An 18,452-nucleotide genomic window follows, 5' to 3' on the forward strand; every position below is an offset into this window, starting at 1 on the left:
CCGCCTCCTTCCCTATAGCCCCGTGTGCCGCCTCCTCCCCTATAGCCCCCATGTGCCGCCTGCTCCCCGGCTACGGAGAGCCTATAGGTACACCGCCTCCTTCCCTATAGCCCCGTGTGCCGCCTCCTCCCCTATAGCCCCCATGTGCCGCCTGCTCCCCTGGCTATGGAGAGCCTATAGGTACCGCCTGCTCCCCTATAGCCCCATGTGCCGCCTGCTCCCCTGGCTATAGAGACCCTATAGGTATACCGCCTCCCCCCTATAGCCCCCGTGTGCCGCCTGCTCCCCGGCTATGGAGACCCGATAGGTGTACCGCCTCCTCCCCTATAGCCCCCGTGTGCCGCCTGCTCCCCGGCTACGGAGACCCGATAGGTGTACCACCTCCTTCCCCCCTACAGCCCCATGTGCCGTCTCCTCCCCTATAGCCCCCATGTGCCGCCTGCTCCCCTGGCTATGGAGAGCCTATAGGTACACCGCCTCCCCCCTATAGCCCCCGTGTGCCGCCTCCCCCCTATAGCCCCCGTGTGCCGCCTGCTCCCCTGGCTATAGAGACCCTATAGGTGTACCGCCTCCTCCCCTATAGCCCCATGTGCCGCCTGCTCCCCTGGCTATGGAGACCCTATAGGTACACCGCCTCCCCCCTATAGCCCCCGAGTGCCGCCTGCTCCCCTGGCTATGGAGAGCCTATAGGTATACCGCCTCCTCCCCTATAGCCCCCGTGTGCCGCCTGCTTCCCTGGCTATGGAGACCCTATAGGTATACCGCCTCCTCCCCTATAGCCCCCGTGTGCCGCCTGCTCCCCTGGCTATGGAGAGCCTATAGGTACACCGCCTCCCCCCTATATCCCCCGTGTGCCGCCTGCTCCCCTGGCTATGGAGAGCCTATAGGTATACCGCCTCCTCCCCTATAGCCCACGTGTGCCGCCTGCTCCCCTGGCTATGGAGAGCCTATAGGTATACCGCCTCCTCCCCTATAGCCCCCGTGTGCTGCCTGCCATGCTGTCTTCACCAAGTGCCCTTCATTCACTCTCCACATGTGTCTGAACCAGCAAAGTTGCGTGTCCTGGATTTTGTTGGCCACATCACAGGCTTTGGCTTCCATCCTAGTACTTTCATGTCTAAACCTGTCTCTTTGTGTAACTCCTCGTATGGTGTGAAGACATTTCTTCAAACACCTGTAGACACTGAACGTGCCATCTCTTTATCGCCCAGGCTTCTGTGCTGTACAGCGTTGTGTGGTGCACCGTTGCTCCAGACAGTTGGGTTTTCAGTCTCAGCAGCACATGGGTGATGGGGTGCACCCACCCTGCACTGGACGGGGAAGGGCTAATTCCTCATTGTGGGCTGAAGAAGCCACACACCCACCCCGTCCCTACTGGGCATGCTCCAAGTGTAGCACTAGTATAATAAGGATCAGCCCAACTCAGTCTGGGCTGACTGCCAAGGAGGAAGGATGTACTTTGCATAGTCCATCCTGGGAGCAGCTGAAACCCTGACTGTAGAAGCCAGTGGTGCTAAGACCCAGACAGATGCCCAGATACCTATGGCTGTCCAATAGGAACTGGAGTCACCAGGAACTGTGTGTTCTGGGAAGCCCAGAGACCCAGATGTCACCCCAACTACTGCTCTGAGAGACATGGTAGGAAGTGGCCCAGGGGGACTAGCTATAGTCCTGTGGGAAATTGGCATGTTTTGGTTGGAGCCCTTCTGACTCCGTGGCAGAGCACTCCACTATTGTTAGGGTCTTGGGCTGGGACCTGGTGGAGCAGGTTGGCTCCCTACCGTGATTGCCCTGTGGGTAAGGGCAGCCCACTAGCCATTTAGCCTTGCTGGCCTGAGGTAGAGCGCAGCTTGGAGAATGGGGTGCACTCATCTTGCACTGGATGGGGTTCCCCCACCCTGTCACATTATGCTTGTCAAATGCACCACCTGAGTTATTTTCGTCTTCCAGCATCCCCAAATCTCACGTTCAAGCTCGCCATCTTCCATGGCCCAGCTGCCAAGGTACTTGAACTGCTCAGTCTGATTTAATCTCACTCCATTAATCTCTACATCCAGTCTTCTGGTGGCACCTCTACTGCCCCACACAACCTCGATCTTCATCATTCTCATTTTCATCCCATGCCAGCTTAGCTGGTCATACCACTGGTTTACTATTTTCTCTAGGACTTCATTTGAGGATGCCCTTATTGTTATGTCATCAGCATATAGCAGCTTCTCACCTTTCCCAACTGGGATCTTCCTGCTGACGTAGCCCATCAATATGATAACCAGCAGCAGAATTAGGGCTGGCTCCGGGTGCAGGCTGATCCCCGGGTCAGTCTGACTTTCATTGCAAATAGACGTTTAATTCCAAAAAACGTTCGGGTCACTGTTTTAGGTGATCTATATAGGGCATTCACCATAGTTATTAAAACTTCAGACACTCCATATTTCCTCAGCACTGATGTGAACACTGTATTGTATGCCTTTTCTTGGTCTATAAAAGCCCAGAAGCTATCCTGTTGGTGTGACAGTCTGTACCCCTACATTCACCCCTTTTAATAGGACTATGATAAAACTTTTACAAAGTATGCCTGGTGAGGTATCATTTGAAAACTCATAATTTGCTGATCACTATTGTCCTGGTAAAATGTGTGGCAACATTGTATGTAAAGTTATAAGATTCTACTGTATGGTAGTACTAAAAACAGCCACAAACCAGTTCCCCAGAGACAAAAGGCTAGCCAACGCCTCAGCCAGGTGTCAACAAAATCAAGTGGACTATCATCTGGTTCATTGGCCATTCTTTGGCAGGAAGATTTGTGCAAAGATTTACATTTTGACAAAGAAACAGCTGAGGATTCCCATCCAACAGATTTATCCTGAACCTCGGTTGGAGATGACCCTCAAGAAGAAAAGCATAAGAAGGAAGAACAAAGCTCCCAAATCATCTCTCCCTTCATCTTTACTTGCGGCGTCGACAATATTTGAAGGACAAAGGAAGCATCGTTGGACTGGAGAGGGTTACTGGCTGAAAGGACTTGAATTGACTTAGTTGGTTAAGTTAGGTATTCGTTGTGTTTTACTTTGTATTTATTTGTAACCAATTGTGACTTGTATGCCTTACTACTTGTAGTAATTTAAAATCTATCTTTTGTAGTTAATAAACTTGTTTTATCAGGCACCACATTGACACCTCTGCCCTAAAGGGGTTTGTCTCATTTAAGAGATGTTCAAAGTATTGTTTTCCCTTCTTCTTCACTTGTTCAGGTGTTACTAGTAGTCTCCTCCGATCTTCAGCTCAGGGAACTGGTGGATAAGGTGCCATGGCAAGAAAATTTAAGAGGTAAAGGAGAGCTGGCAGTTTCTCAAGGAGATGTTAAGCACAAAACTGCCAACTATTCCAATGCGAAGGAAATTTAGGAAGACTAGTGAGACACCAATATGGCTCCATCAGGAGCTCTTTAATTGCCTGGCAATCAAAAAGGAATCCCACAGGAAGTGAAAACCTGGACAAAGCGCTAAGGAGAAGTACAAACAAATAGCATAAGTGTGTAGGGACAAAACCAGAAAGGATAAGGCACCACATGAGTTACACTTAGCCGGGGACATAAAAGGCAATAAGAAGAGATTCTTTAAATACATTAGAAGCAAGAGAAAGACAAAGGCAAGTGTAGGTTAGTGGGGAAGGAGACCTAATAATTGATGACCTGAGGTGTTTAATGTCTATTTTGCGTCAGTCTTCACGAAAAAGGTTAATGGTGACAAATACTCAATACAATTAATATTAACAAGAGGGAAGGAACGCAAGCCAAAATAGGGAAAGATCAGGTTAAAAATATTTAAATAAGTTAGATGCATTCAGATTGGCAGGACCTTATGGAGTTCATCTTAGGGGATTTCAGGAACTAGCTGAAGCAATCTCAGACCTGTTAATGATTATCTTTGAGAACGCCTGGAGGATAGGTGAGGTGCCAGAAGACGGGAGAAGGGGAAACACAGGACCTGCCTTCAAAAGGGAACAAAGAGGACCCGGAGGGTTATAGACCTGTCAGTCTAACTTGGATACCTGGAAAGATACTGTAACAATTTATTAAACACTCAATTTGTAAACCTCTAGAGCAGGGGTCCCCAACGCGGTGCCTGTGGGTGCCATGGCACCCGCCGGGGCGTCTAAGTGTGCCTGCGTTCTGGCCGGTGGACGAACATCCGTCGAAATGCCGCCGAGAAGCAGCATCATCCAGAGGCGTCGCCGTCGAAATGCCGCCGAAAATCAGCAGCATTTTGGCGGAGATGACGCTGCTTGTCAGCGGCATTTCGGCGGCGACACCTATTGACGTTGCTGCTTGTCGGCGGCATTTCGGCGGATGCTCGTCTGCTGGCACAGTCCTCCGTGGCTCATCGTCTGGTGCCCGCCAGACGAAAAAGGTTGGGGAACAGCCAAACCAGCCCAATTTCCTTCTTTGACAGGGTAACTATCCTAGCGGATGTGGGGAAAGCAGTGCAAGTGATAGATCTTGGTTTTTAGTAGGACTTTTGACGCAATCCCAAATTGTATTTTCATAGGCAAACTAGAGAATTTAATTTACACCACCTTTATTATAAGGTGTGTGCACAACTGACTGAAAGACTGTACTCAAAAGTGTAGTTATCAATGGTTTGCTGTCAAACTGGAGGCTGGATCTAGTGGAGTTCTGCAGGGGTCAGTCTTGGGTCTGGTAGTAGTCAATATTTTAATTAATGACTTGGATAACCGAGTGGAGAGTATGTGCTTAAAATCAGGGGATGACACCAAACTGGGAGGGGTTGCAAGCACTTTGGAGGACAGGATTAGTATTCAAAATGACCTTGACGAATTAGAGAATTGGTCTTCATTCAACAAAATGAATTTCAATAAAGACAAATGTGAAGTACTTCACTTAGGAAGGAAAAATCAAGGGCACAGCTCCAGAATGGGGAATAACTGGCTAGTTGGTAGTATTGCTGAAAAGATCTGGGTGTTCTCGTCCATCACAAATTGAATGAGTCAATCTGATGTAGTTGCAAAGAAGGCTAATGGCATTGTGGGGTATATTAGGAGGACTGTTGCATGTAAGACATGGGAGATAATTGTCCTGCTCAGCACTGGTGTGGCCTCAGCCTTAATGCCGTGTCCAGTTCTGAGTGCCACACTTTAGGAAAGATATGGATAAATTGGAGAGAGTCCAGAGGAGAGCAACAAAAATTCTGAAAGGTTTAGAAAACCTGACCTATTGGGAAAGGTTAAAAAAATTGGGCACGTTTTGTTTTGAGAAAAGAAGACTGAAGAGACCTGATAAGTCTTCAAGTATGTTAAGGGCTGTTATAAAGAGGACTGAGATCAATTGTTCTCCATGTCCTCTGAAGGTAGGATAAGAAGTAATGGGCATGATCTGCAGCAAGGGAGATTTAGGTTAGATATTAGGAAAAAAACTTTCTAACTCTAAGGGTAGTTAAGTTATGGAATAAGCTTCCAAAGGAGGTTGTGGAATCCCCATCACGGGAGGCTTATAAGAACAGGTTGGACAAACACCTGTAAGGGATGGTCTAGGTTTAATTGGTCCTGCCTCTGTGCAAGGGGGGGTGGGTGGGTCTGGACTTAATGACTTCTCGAGGTCCCTTCCCACCCTACATTTCTGAGATTTACAATGGTACTGCAATACCATCCTCCTTCCCTTTACAGCTCATTTTTGCAATGCACTTAAAAGCTCAGCATACAGGACATCTAGAACACTCTTTCTTTGGCCTTCTTCACTGCCCACTTGGCAGCCTGCTTTGATGCTTTGCATTCATTTTCATTCACACTGGATGGGTTTTTTCTTTATGAATCATGTTTTCTTTTTTTGGATCACTATTTTCACTTCATTGTCCATCACCCCTCCTACACTTTCCCTTGGTTTTCCCCATTTAATCTCTAAGCTTCTGCCACCACCACAATCCACATTCCTCTGAGGTAGTTCCTTTCCTCTTGAGCTGATGCCAGATCTGTTTCTGGACACTTATCCTGTACTTCTTGCACAAACTTCTCTGCTGAACTTCCCCTTAATTTTCTGTACTTTACCCAAAAGAAATAAAGTTAAAGTTCCACTGGACATAGACAATACTAGAGAGCACAGAAATGCACCAGCTCTCCTGACCACACTATAATCTGTTGTGACAGACCCAGACCAGTGGGGTACAGGAGTCTGGTCAAGGGCAAATATACTGGTCACTGGATGAGTAGTTTTCTGTTCCCTTAGTGACCAGAGCAGGGGCTGCACTAGAGTAATCAGGAACCTGCTAGAACCAGTTAAGGCAGGCAGGCTAATTAGGACACATGGAGCCAATTAAGAAGAAGCTGCTAGAATCAATTAAGGCAGGCTAATCTGGGTTTTAAAAGGAGCTCACTTCAGTTTGTGGTGTGAGTGTGAGGAGCTGGGAGCAAGAGGTGCAATGAGCTGAGAGTGAGATGGTGCGCTGCTGGAGGACTGAGGAGCACAAGCGTTATCAGACACCAGGAGGGAAGGTCCTGTGGTGAGAATAAGGAAGGTGTTTGGAGGAGGCCATGGGGAAGTAGCCCAGGGAGTTGTAGCTGTCATGCAGCTGTTACAGGAGGCACTATAGACAGCTGCAGTCCACAGGGCTCTGGGCTGGAACCTGGAGTAGAGGATGGGCCCTGGTTCCCCCCAAACCTCCCAATTGATCTGGACTGTGGGCTCTTCCAGAGGGAAAGGTCTCTGGGCTGTTCCCCAACCCACATGGTGAATCTCTGAGGCAAGAAAATCTGCCAATAAGCGCAGGACCCACCAAGATAGAGGAGGAACTTTGTCACACTGTGCATAAAGGAGGCAGCAATGGCCATTCCAAGGAGAATGTATGACTTCTTTGGCTTTAGGGTATCAATTAAGAGTGGCCTAAAGTAAGCTCTTCATCCTGTCACACAGGAAAAGAACATCCGGCAGATGAAGACACCCACCTACAGATGGACCAATACTAACCCCGTGCTCCATTAATGTCTTTGAGCATTGGAGACACTAAATAAGCACAAAGTTGTATTTTTATTTACTGTGATGGTAGGAAAGAGGACCCCACTTCACACACACCAAGCCTCAGTCTATGCCTTGTGGCTTGAGCTGTGTTGAAAACCAACATCTGGCTCCGCCCCTGAAGGCTGCAAATAACTTTCAGACAGTCTCTGTGCTCGCTGCTCCACAGCTTCCTCTTTTGCTTAGCAGAAGCAGGCAAAGGAGCCTGATGTCTTGGCGTGAGCTTCTTCCCCCTTCCCTGGTGATCTTAGCTGGGCTGATTGGGATCCTGCTGCTTTGTGTCACCACTAAAGATGTGCAGAACCCTCCCAGGTGCAAGGTAAGGAATGGCTGGCAGAGGGGGGCGTAGCCTGGCATATGGTGTGCAAGATGTGCCAGGGTGAATATTGACATCCGCACGCACTGACTATTCTCGATCCCTGTCTAATGTGGTCACCCTGTAAAAGGGAGCCTGTCTTTTTACTTTGGGCTTGACTTGCATCTGTTGCAGCATTGTCTCTAAATCCATTAACTGCCTTGTTTGATGCTGTTAAACACACTGTACCAGTAAGTAAATTAACTTAGTGGCAAAATTCAGGAGGTCCTGCCCCCTTTCTTCAAAGGGCCATAAGCAGAAAGCTTGCTCTGGCATATGGCTCCTTGAAGCTGCAACAGGCACTAATAACCGTGAACTTCCTTTTTGTACAATATCTTTACTGCTATGACATTCCAGGGTACAGTCCAGACCAACGAGGGGTTGTCACCCCTGCCCTGCAACCTGGGGTGCCTCACAATGCTTTGCTGCTGGGCTCCTCACAAACACCCTGCGTGTCTGCGTAAAGCCACAGCCCTGGTCCAGCAACTCTGATCCCAGCAGCCTGTCAGCCAACTCCTGCCACGCTCTGGCTTCCAACAGCCTTGGTTACCACTTGTAGGATGACCCCAACATACTCCCAATCTCTGATTTCTCCCCCCTCCCCCCAAAGTGTGTTCTACACTGTCCAGTCCACTCCTGGATAGTTCAGATATGTTAGGTCCCTTGCCCCTCTAAGGGGATCTACATACAATAGTTTGCTACCTTAAGTGGAGTTACGCACACAGTCACAACACTGGATTAGTTTTGATTTAAAGAATAAAACAAGTTGGGTTTTAAATGAGTAGAAGCATAAGGAATTAAAGTCAGAAATGGTTACTTGAGAAATAAAGATAAAATGTTTCCTAGTACTAAACGTAGCAAACTAGACTTGGTTCAAGGTGAAGTCCCTTACAATGTGTTTCCAGTAACACTGCTGACCAAACTCAGTCCAGGATCCTCTCCCAAAGGCTGTTTCTTTTGTCATCTTCTCTGAAAAGGAGAGAGATGGATAGGGAGGGAGAACTTGGGGTGTGCTTGCCACTCACTTTCATAGTCCAGTCCCCCTTTGAAATGCATTGTCCTGAGAGTTACTCCTAGATAAAGTTCATTCCTGCCTTGAGGTTGCAGTCAAGGAGTCTGGTGAGAGAGGTTCCATGCTGTTGTTTAAGAGGCAGATCTGTTTGTTCCTGCCCCCCTTCCTGGCCAAAGATCTGTCCTTGAGAAACAGATTTATCCAAACTTGTCTGGTAAACCTATTTCAGACCTAACTTCAGCTTATGTTTATAACTTTACATATGATGAAATGCATGCATTTCATCATATTATTGACCAGTGAGTTATTAGTTTTCAAATGATATCTTACAAGGCATATTTATACGAAGATTATTACAATGGTGTGTAGGTTGTGAATTTGGTTAGGACTGCGAACTGCCTGGGTGCTCCCTACAGCAGCATTATAAGGAATTGTACAGGTATTGTGCCCCAGGGACCTCTAATTTGACATATGAAGAAAGTTTGGACAGGATATGAAAATACTTTGCATTTGCTCCATCTTTGGTTGTAGCCAGGAGTAAAGCCGTCTAAATAGTGCAAAAAATGTTTGAGCATTCATTTGAACTCCCCAATGGCTGTTCAGTTTGACCATGATCTCTTGCTAGAAGAACCTCCACAGTTGAGGGCCCTACACTTTCCTATTCCAAGTTCAACCTTGCTCACATCCACGGAAGCATTCCCATTGAATGTGACTGTATCAATGGGTGGCACAGTTGTGGTTTTGTGGTGGTTTTTCCCCCCCCCACCAGATAGTCTAGCCTTTGCTTATTAGGCAGGGCTTGAAAAATCTACTCATCCATGAAGAGTAGGAAGCTTTCTACAGACAAGCACTATCAACTTTTGGAGAATCAATGTTCTCATTTTAAAAAAAGTTTCTAGCTGTAATGTTTGTAAAGATGAGCTTATAAATGTGAACAGAGTGTAATTGAGGAAGCAGTGCCTGCCTGAATCTGAAGAATGACGGCGCCAGTGTGTCTGGTGCTGCTCAGAGCTTTCCCAAGATTAAATGAATGAAAACTGACCACTTTTGTCCCTTTTCACTTTGCTATTTAGAACCCTGCAGGTAGCTGCGAAACTGATCAGAATCGGGTCAATTTCATTCTGCCCATGCTTGGGATAGCTCTGGCCAGCAGTAGTGAGGCTGAAACTATTCACAGGATGGAGGTTGAGTCAAAAATAATCTCTTTTCCACCCTCAGACTTTACCTCTTTGCACCAGCTGAAAAGCACCCACACGCACACCCTCATAGCATTCAACACACCGCAATTAGGAAACACAGACAAAACTCTAGCAGCAGAGGTGATAGAGATGGGGATGGCTTAATAGTGATCAGGTATTTGTTTGCCAGAGATGAGAGAGCCCAAAGCAGGGTCAGCACCTGACAGGATTTTCAGCACAATCCCCTTTTCCAGCAGCTGGGGAAGGAGAGAGTTGGCTTCACCCCTGGGCTTTGCCTTGGGACGGTATCTCTTGTCATGGCCTTTAGCTAGTGGGTTTAGTTCTCTGACTTCTAGATGTCTGGTAAGTGTGAATGAATGGGGATGAAGGATGGATGTGGGGGGCTGGATGTGTGGACTGGTGAGAGCATGTGCTCTGCTATTAGCAGTTTAGTCAAAGCAAGCCTTTATATGGCTGGGGAGCCGGCTAGTAGCTGCTGCTCTGGGCAATTATGATCATGTAAAAGTGGGATATACATGCTGTAACAACCTTGTGCTGTCACCTTGCTACTCAGTGTGGCCTCAGAACATCACCATGACAGCAGGGGATGGAATTCAGATCCCTCTGCCTCAAGGACAGAGCCCTGCCTGTTGACAATGAACCATTAGTGGCACAGGGCTTCTGGTTAGAGCTGATGGGGGAACCTCCAATCTGTGAAAATCGAAACTTGTCAGGAGAAATGGCCAGATCTGATGAAACTTTCGTGGGGAAGTTTCTCAGGTCCAGGATGGGAGGGAGGGAATCCTCCCATCTCAGCCAATAACCTGGTGGGAAGGGCACTCATCAGCAATGTGGGTGACCCTGGAGTCCTCCACATCACAGGAAGTGCCCTCCCCCACCAGGCTATTGGCTAGTCTGGGGTCGGTGTCGCTTGTTGGTTTTTCATGACCATCTTGAAAAGTCTTGGTTTCATCTCAGTGCGGCATAGGAAACTTTTGAAAGTGATTTCCTGCACAGATCGATTCATAATTCAGCGGTCCTCATTTCCCTTGAGTAGGGGGCATAATGAAACAGTCTTGTGTGACTTTTACCGGCAAGCGTTTGCTATTATAGCTGGGAGGGCAGCGACTGGAATAATACTTAGCACTTCCACAGTGTCTGTCATCCTAAGCCTCTCACAAATGCTCACTAACAGCTTTCTAACTAGGGCTGGGGGAACTGCTCACAGCAGATTTTGAGTCACATTTAGCTCTTCTCTATTTGTGGCTTGTCTGCGAGTAGATTGAACAGATTCATGGAAATGGTGTTCAAAAATTATCCAGGACCCAATTCTGATTTACAGCAAGGCCAATTCACAGTGTAAATGGAGACCTTAAAGTACTTGTAAATCTCTCACTTTAATGACTTAAGCAGTGGAGAGTGACCTTTATGTACATGAGTGAGCTTTATATGCAAACAGAATTAAGCCTGTGGCTTGCTGGCAAACGGTTTAGTGGCGATTACTTTGAGCCAGTGGTTCTCAAACTCTTGTACTGGTGACCCCTTTCACATAGCAAGCCTCCGAGTCTGACCCCACCCCTTATAAATTAAAACCACTTTTTAATATATTTAACATGGGGGAGGAATAGCTCAGTGGATTTGAGCATTGGCCTGCTAAACCCAGGGTTGTAAGTTCAATCCTTGAGAGGGCTACTTAGGGATCTGGGGCAAAAATCAGTACTTGGTCCTGCTAGTGAAGGCAGGGGGTTGGACTCGATGACCTTTCGAGGTCCCTTCCAGTTCTATGAGATAGGTATATCTCCATATATTATTTATTTATAACACTATTATAAATGCTGGAGGCAAAGTAGGTTTTGGTGGGTGGGGATGGGATTGCAAGCTTGTCAGCCTCCACCTCTGTAATAACCCTGTGACCCCCCCCCGAGGGGTCCTGACCCCAGTTTGAGAACCCCTGCTTTGAACATTCCAAATTCACATTTTGGACTTGGAAGTTGGGATTTCAAAGGGCTGACAGGATTTAGGCACCCAGTTTATATCCACTTTCAACAGGAGCTGGGTGACCGAATCCTATAGGATTCTAAAAATTCCAACCTGAGCTTTTCTGACTGGGCATGTTGTTCATGTTATGTTGCTCCCCGATTAGATGAGAATCAGGACTGCTAGTGCAAATGCTCACTGTTACGAATTTGAAACTTTCTGGAATTATTTGGTGGCATTTGCTTGCCCTAAAACATGGTTCAGGAACATCCTTCCCAGTGAATTTGTTTGCTTTTTGCAGTTACCCTGAAGCATGCACAAGGATCAAAAACTGCTCACGTGAGCTTGTGTGAAATTTCAACTGGCCAGGAATTTTCTTGCAGTACTTGCCAAGTTTTAATTAGAATCATAAAGCACTGTGCACAACTCAGCCCTCCTTACTGAGTAACCCTACAGTAACAAACCAAAGTGCGGGTTTGCTAGAGATAAAACATTCCCGGTAAGGAAGGTGGAGGCAGATTTGTGTTTTTTTTTTTTTTTTTTTTTTTTTTGCTTCCAGGGGATCATTGCAAACTTCTGAGAGGAACAGGGGTGGGGAAGGGCCTGAAAACAACTATGATAGTGACATTTGCAAGGCCAGTTGGTGCATTAGGCAAACCGCATCTAATAGACATTCCCTCATTGTGCTCCTAAGACATGTATTTCTTCACACGTAGAGTTCATCCCCTTGCTGCCCGCTCTTGTGATTTTTCTTTTTTTTACCACAACTCTCTGCTATTTGGCATTTTTCTTCAAGCCCCAACTCCTGGAATCACATGAACATTAAAAATAAAGCTAAGTTTCTAGCCTTCGGTGTTGTAGAGAAGCTAGAAAACATGATGTGAGTGAAACTGAAAGGCCCTGAAACCAGAATGAAAAGATAAAAAAAAGGGGGGGGGTCTTTTATCTCGTGATTTAAGCCAATCTCCTGGATTTCTTTGCAGTTGGAGTCCTGAGTCTGAAATGGTCGTCTAGCACCAACACCTCTGGGTGGCTTGTTGGCAGCAGGGATTCGGACTGGGACTTCTAGATCTTAATGCTTCTTGTCTGAGCTAAAAGTCCTGTCTCTGGGCTTGTCTACACTGGCAATTTACAGCACTGCAACTTTCTCGCTCAGGGTGAAAGGAGGGAGGTGAAAAAACACCCCCACCCCCTTCCCGAGTGCAACAAGTTTCATCACTGTAAAGCACCCATGTAGACAGTGTTCCCTATTCCTGGCCAATGGGAGCTGCAGGGGCGGTGCACGCAGGTGAGGACAACGTGCGGAGACCCCCTGCCCTCCCCCAGCCAGCCACTTTTGGGAGCAGTGTGGGGCCAGGGCAGGGAGGGAGCCTGCCTTAGCCCCACTGTGCTGCCAGACTGTTAGTGGCTGATCTCCCGGTTTGATTGCAGGAGCCTCTGGGAGACCAAGCCCAATTCTGGGAGACCCCCAGTGAAACCGGGAGGGTTGGCAACCCTAGACTCGGACTGAGATTGACTGTCAGAGGCTCAACGATCAACCAGTCGATCGCAATCTACTGGCTGGTGACCACTGCCGTATATACACCACACAAGAGTCCATGGTAGCCGTGTTAGTCTGTATCAGCAAAAAACCAAGGACTCCTCATGGTTTTTTTTTTTTTAACCATACAAGAATATTCATGATCAGTAAGTTATTAGTTTTCCAAGGATTTATTACATCCCACATATTAGATACAGATTATGAGTTGAGGTACATTGAACTGGTCAGGGCATCTGAAACTCGTTTCCTGACACCGGTAAGCACTGGGATGCTCTTAGGTTACACTTGGAGTCGACAATGCTGAGTATGTGTGCAGCCAAGCAACCTCATAATAACAAACCAGTGCACAAATACATGTCTTTGGGAGCGTATCTATTTATGACCTATGTGTTGTTTTTCAGTACGGCATCGTGCTGGATGCTGGCCCATCCCGCACTACCCTGTTCATATACCAGTGGTCAGCCAGCAAAGAGAACAATACGGGGGTGATCAGTGAACATAGCTCCTGTGCTGTGCAAGGTAAGGTGGTGTTCTGCTGCTAATGTATGGACACTTGCACTGGATGACGTTTCATTGCATAGTCAATGTCCACCACAAAGTCTCTTGCTAACTCTGCACAAAAGAATTATGAGGGGCAAATAAATCCCCCTACAAACTAAAGATGCAGGCAACTGTTTCTACTCTCCCTCATGACTGAAGCATCTGGTGGGAAATTAAGCGGAACTGCCTATTCCATTAGATGGCACTAGCTGAAGCATTTGAGAGGCCCGTATGTCTTGGGAGGAGTGGTATTGACTGTTTATGGCATTGTCTCTTCACTGGGACCAGCATCTGGTGTCAGTGGCACTAGTCAATGGTGTGCATCGACTGTTATAGGGACAATAGATATTGGGTTTGAATACAATTCAATAGTTCTCGCTGTGCTGCAACCCCTCCAAGGGGCTCTGTATCCGTGGGAATCAGCTTGCAGGAGCAGCACCTGATTTTTGCAAGCTCCTCAGGTAAAGTACTATATATCATAAGCATCCTGATCTTTAGATACCGAAAACCAGGCGGCCCGACCTTACTGAGTGGCCTCGTAGGTAGATAGATCACTTGTCAGCCAAAGATCTCAAAACTCTTTGCAAAGACAGGTCAACATTTTTTTTGCCCCCACGTTACAGATGGGGAAACCGAGGCACACAGTGAGGAAGGGACCTGCTGAAAGTGTCTCAGTGAGTCAGCAGCAGAGCCAGGAATACTAAATCTCCAGCCTGATGCATTTTCCATTAGCACCTACTGAAAGCTGTTCGTTCGTAAAGATGCTTCTGGCAAGAGCATTATCTTTCATGTACAGCAAAATCTGGTTTCTAGCCCGTTTCCCTGCAAAGAAGGCTTCTAGGCATCGTCTTAACTGAGCCATGCAAAAAACTGCCTCCAGCTAGACCACAGACGCACCCAAAGTGTGAAATTCCACCTCCCTCCCAGCTGATTTGGCAAACATGTGAGCTTTGTTCTCACCCCATCTCTCTCGCTCTCAAGGTGTGAAATTTGTCTCGATCACAAGGATGGTCTTGTCATTTGACCCACTTATAATGGACGCCATGAATTGTGCACATGCAGCAATTTTTTTTCACCACACAGCCGTGTGCAGTCACTGAGCTTAAGCTTTTGCATCTGCTTTTTGCTGCTGAGCCATGTTTATCTCAGTGCATACTGGGGAAATCTGAACAGCTATCCCATAGTGCCCCAGCAGAGGCAGGAGTGCTGGGCAGACGCCCTGAAGCAGCAGCATGTGGAGCAATGCACTCTGGGATACCTTACTGCATGAGGCAGCTGGGAAGGAGGAAGACTGGCCAAACCAGCTGTAGAGACACACGAACAAATTACAAGCAAATATCTATGTGCCAGCATAGGCCATCGGCAGGGGGAGAAACATGGTTCTCTGGTTATGGATGGCAGATCTACTCTACAGACTTCGGCTTGCATTGCTAGGCCAGTCAGAGATGTGCTGTGCTGACAGAAGCCCCTAGTGTAGATGCCGTTATAGCAGAAAAATTGCATTTACCAGTAGAGCTCGTTTTGCTCCGGGTATGTCTGAGGTTTTACTCTACTGGCACAAAACAGTTTTACTGGGCTAGCTGCATCCATACGAGGTGTGCTTTGCCATATACAGGTATTCCTATACCAGTAAAGCACTCCTAGAGTGGGCATAACCTGTGAGTATGAAGGATAGGGCTAGTGTTAGGGCAATAGCCCAGGGCATGGGGGACTGGGATTGAAATCTCTGCTCTACCACAAGACAGTGACCTTGGGCAAGTCACTTAGCCTATCTGTCCCTTAGTTCCCCCCCTCTATACAATGGAGATAATAGCCCTGGCCTGCCTTATGGGCTGTTGTAAAGATAACTATGTTAAAGGCTGTGGGGTGCTGCTCAGATACTGTGGCAGTAGGGTAAGTACCCAAGGTAGATAAACTGTGTGATCTGTGAACACAAACTATGTTCAGATCCATCTGTGCCACTAATTGCTTACAAAATGGGTCAAAATTGTAATGTAGACAGACCTAAAACTGACTCCTCTGTGGATGATTTTTCATCTCAAATGAAGACACTTTTTTTCTAACTGCTCCTCCTGGGATTTAAAAATCTAGCTAAGATTCTTCTGCTTCTTACACCGTCATCTGTAGGGAAAAAATTCTATGATCCAAACAGTATTTAGCTGGCAATTTTATTGGTGATGTACAGGGTGCACTAGAATCCACCTGCCTCTCACATAGCTGCATTGGTTCTAGGGCTAACAGTAGGACTGAAAACTTATGATCAAATCTGCTTGCTTTACTCATAGACAAACAAAGTCACATTATTATATGGAGCAGCAGTTGCCACTCCGTATTTGCAGTGAATTTCCATTATAAACTTGATTTTTGGTCCCCCCTATATGGAACTCATATAAACCCCAATTCAGGAAAGCACTTAAACTCAGACACACAAGAACTAGAACTAATTAATTATTAAGAACAGGAATTAATTTGCAAACTAGATACCATCAGATTAGGCCTGAATAAAGCCTGGGAGTGGTTGGGTCATTACAAAACCTAAACTTAATTTCCCCAATACTAATTTCTCCCTACTGTTACTCACACCTTCTTGTCAAAACTGTCTGTAATGGGCCACTCTCTTACCACTTCAAAAGTTATTTTTCCTCCCTTGGTATCTTGCGGTTAATTGATTTATCTCATTAGACTGACCTCACACTTGGTAAAGCACCCCACCCCCATCCTTTCATGTATTTATACCTGCTCCTGTATTTTTTACTTCATACATCTGAAGTGCGCTCTAGCCCACGAAAGCTTATGCCCAAAGAAATTGGTTAGTTTCTAAGGTGCCAAAAGGACTCCCCCTTTTTTATATACACAAGAACTAATGACGTTCAGTAGGTCTAAGTCCCACGATAGTTAGTCTTGTCTTGGCTATTGTCAAAATGCGCTAACGGAAAATGCATCAGGCTGGAGACTGAGAGTCCCTGGCCCTGCCGCTGACTCGCTGTGACCCAGTTACAACCACCCCAGTTGAATTGTGTCCGTACAACTTTCTCTCTTTTCCACCACACAGCCATGTGCTGTCAGTGAGCTTGAGCTTTGGCATCTGCTTTGCTGCTGAATCGTGTTGATCTCCGTGCGGCCTGGGCAAAGCTGAACAGCTTAACTTCAAGCACATCCTTGCCTGAATTGGGGCTATGCTTAGACTGACTTCAGGGAGCATATGTCAGGTCCCATATGACAATCCATTGTTCTAGCTAGTACTGTAGAACTCTAAACAATGTACACCATATTATCCTGAACAATATATTAGTTGTTCCTCTGTTTAGGCCCGTGTGGCATTGGATAGTCATGTTAAATTGAGTAGATCTCAAAAAAGATATACTGGCACTAGAAAAGGTTCAGAAAAGGGCAACTAAAATGATTAGGGGTTTGGAAGGGGTCCCATATGAGGAGAGATTAAAGAGGCTAGGACTCTTCAGCTTGGAAAAGAGGAGACTAAGGGGGGATATGATAGAGGTATATAAAATCATGAGTGGTGTGGAGAAAGTGGATAAGGAAAAGTTATTTACTTATTCCCATAATACAAGAACTAGGGGCCACCAAATGAAATTAATAGGCAGCAGGTTTAAAACAAATACAAGGAAGTTCTTCTTCACACAGCGCACAGTCAACTTGTGGAACTCACTACCTGAGGAGGTTGTGAAGGCTAGGACTATAACAGAGTTTAAAAGAGAACTGGATAAATTCATGGAGGTTAAGTCCATTAATGGCTATTAGCCAGGACGGGTAAGGAATGGTGTCCCTAGCCTCTGTCTGTCAGAGGGTGGAGATGGATGGTAGGAGAAAGATCACTTGATCATTACCTGTTAGGTTCACTCCCTCTGGGGCACCTGGCATTGGCCACTGTTGGTAGACAGGATACTGGGCTAGATGGACCTTTGGTCTGACCCGGTACGGCCGTTCTTATGTTCTTATGGGATATTTGTAGCTGTCTGTTTAATTATAAGGTATTTTGTTTAAAAATATTTTAATAAAAAGTCTATGAAATAAAAAGTTTGGCAGAAACTATGACTATTTCTGGTTATTTCAGCGTTGCCGACCCCACACATTTGAAAATCATGAGACAGGCCCAAAAAATCATGCAATTTTTAAAAATAACTTCTGAATTCTTTTTATTTATCTTCTGCTGTTATAACCTTTCAGGGTCATATTTTCAAGCTTTTCTCCACAACCATGTGGGCCAAAAGTTTGTTTGTTTAAAAAAACAAAAAAAAAAAACAAAAAAACCCTCAGCTCTCTCTCCCATAATCACAAGCCTCTGGGAGCTGGGGATTTGTGATAAAATCATGAGAGTTGGCAACACTGTTTGTAGCATTGACAGGGCCTAAGAGGAAGAAGCACTGGGCAAGGAGCTTGTCTTCTAGCTGTTGCATAAAATGCTGTGCTTGCTAATGGTGCTTTACAAACTGCAATTATATCTGAACGGGAGTTGAGTTTTGAACAATAAATTGAGCTCAGCAGGAGAAGATACATTTTCCTCATGAGGTCTTAAAACAGAAAAAGCATCCTGAGTGTTTAGTGCAAGTGACCACAATCTGGAAAATGGACAGATAGTTTGACTATTCTGAAAAAAAAAATCCAGTTTCAGAGCCCCATGAATCTTGCTTTAGCCATGTCCTTTTGCACGCACAGGACACTTTGCACTGACAACTTCCTCTGGTCTCCTAGACAGAGGCTTCCTGTGCTGTGGCTGATAGCAGCCACAATGATGGTGTAGAAACCTCCCTGTGAACACGAGAAAATGACTTAAGAAGGAAGCTGACAGCCTCAGCTCAGTTTCCTGC

At 46.3% G+C, this 18,452-nt stretch overlaps 1 protein-coding gene across 1 annotated transcript in view; it reads left to right on the top strand.

Annotated features, from left to right (window-relative positions):
• Positions 1-7,224: 7,224 nt before the first annotated feature.
• LOC128825421 (ectonucleoside triphosphate diphosphohydrolase 2-like) overlaps positions 7,225-18,452 on the top strand; it is a 29,035-nt gene continuing 17,807 nt past the window's right edge. The window contains exons 1-2 of the mRNA XM_054007935.1: positions 7,225-7,343; positions 13,488-13,605. Coding sequence (XP_053863910.1) covers positions 7,233-7,343; positions 13,488-13,605 — 229 coding nt within the window. The 5' untranslated portion in view covers positions 7,225-7,232. The remainder of the gene's footprint in view (positions 7,344-13,487; positions 13,606-18,452) is intronic.

Source organism: Malaclemys terrapin, chromosome 17 (assembly GCF_027887155.1).
Source record: "Malaclemys terrapin pileata isolate rMalTer1 chromosome 17, rMalTer1.hap1, whole genome shotgun sequence".
Taxonomy (NCBI): Eukaryota; Metazoa; Chordata; order Testudines; family Emydidae; genus Malaclemys; species Malaclemys terrapin.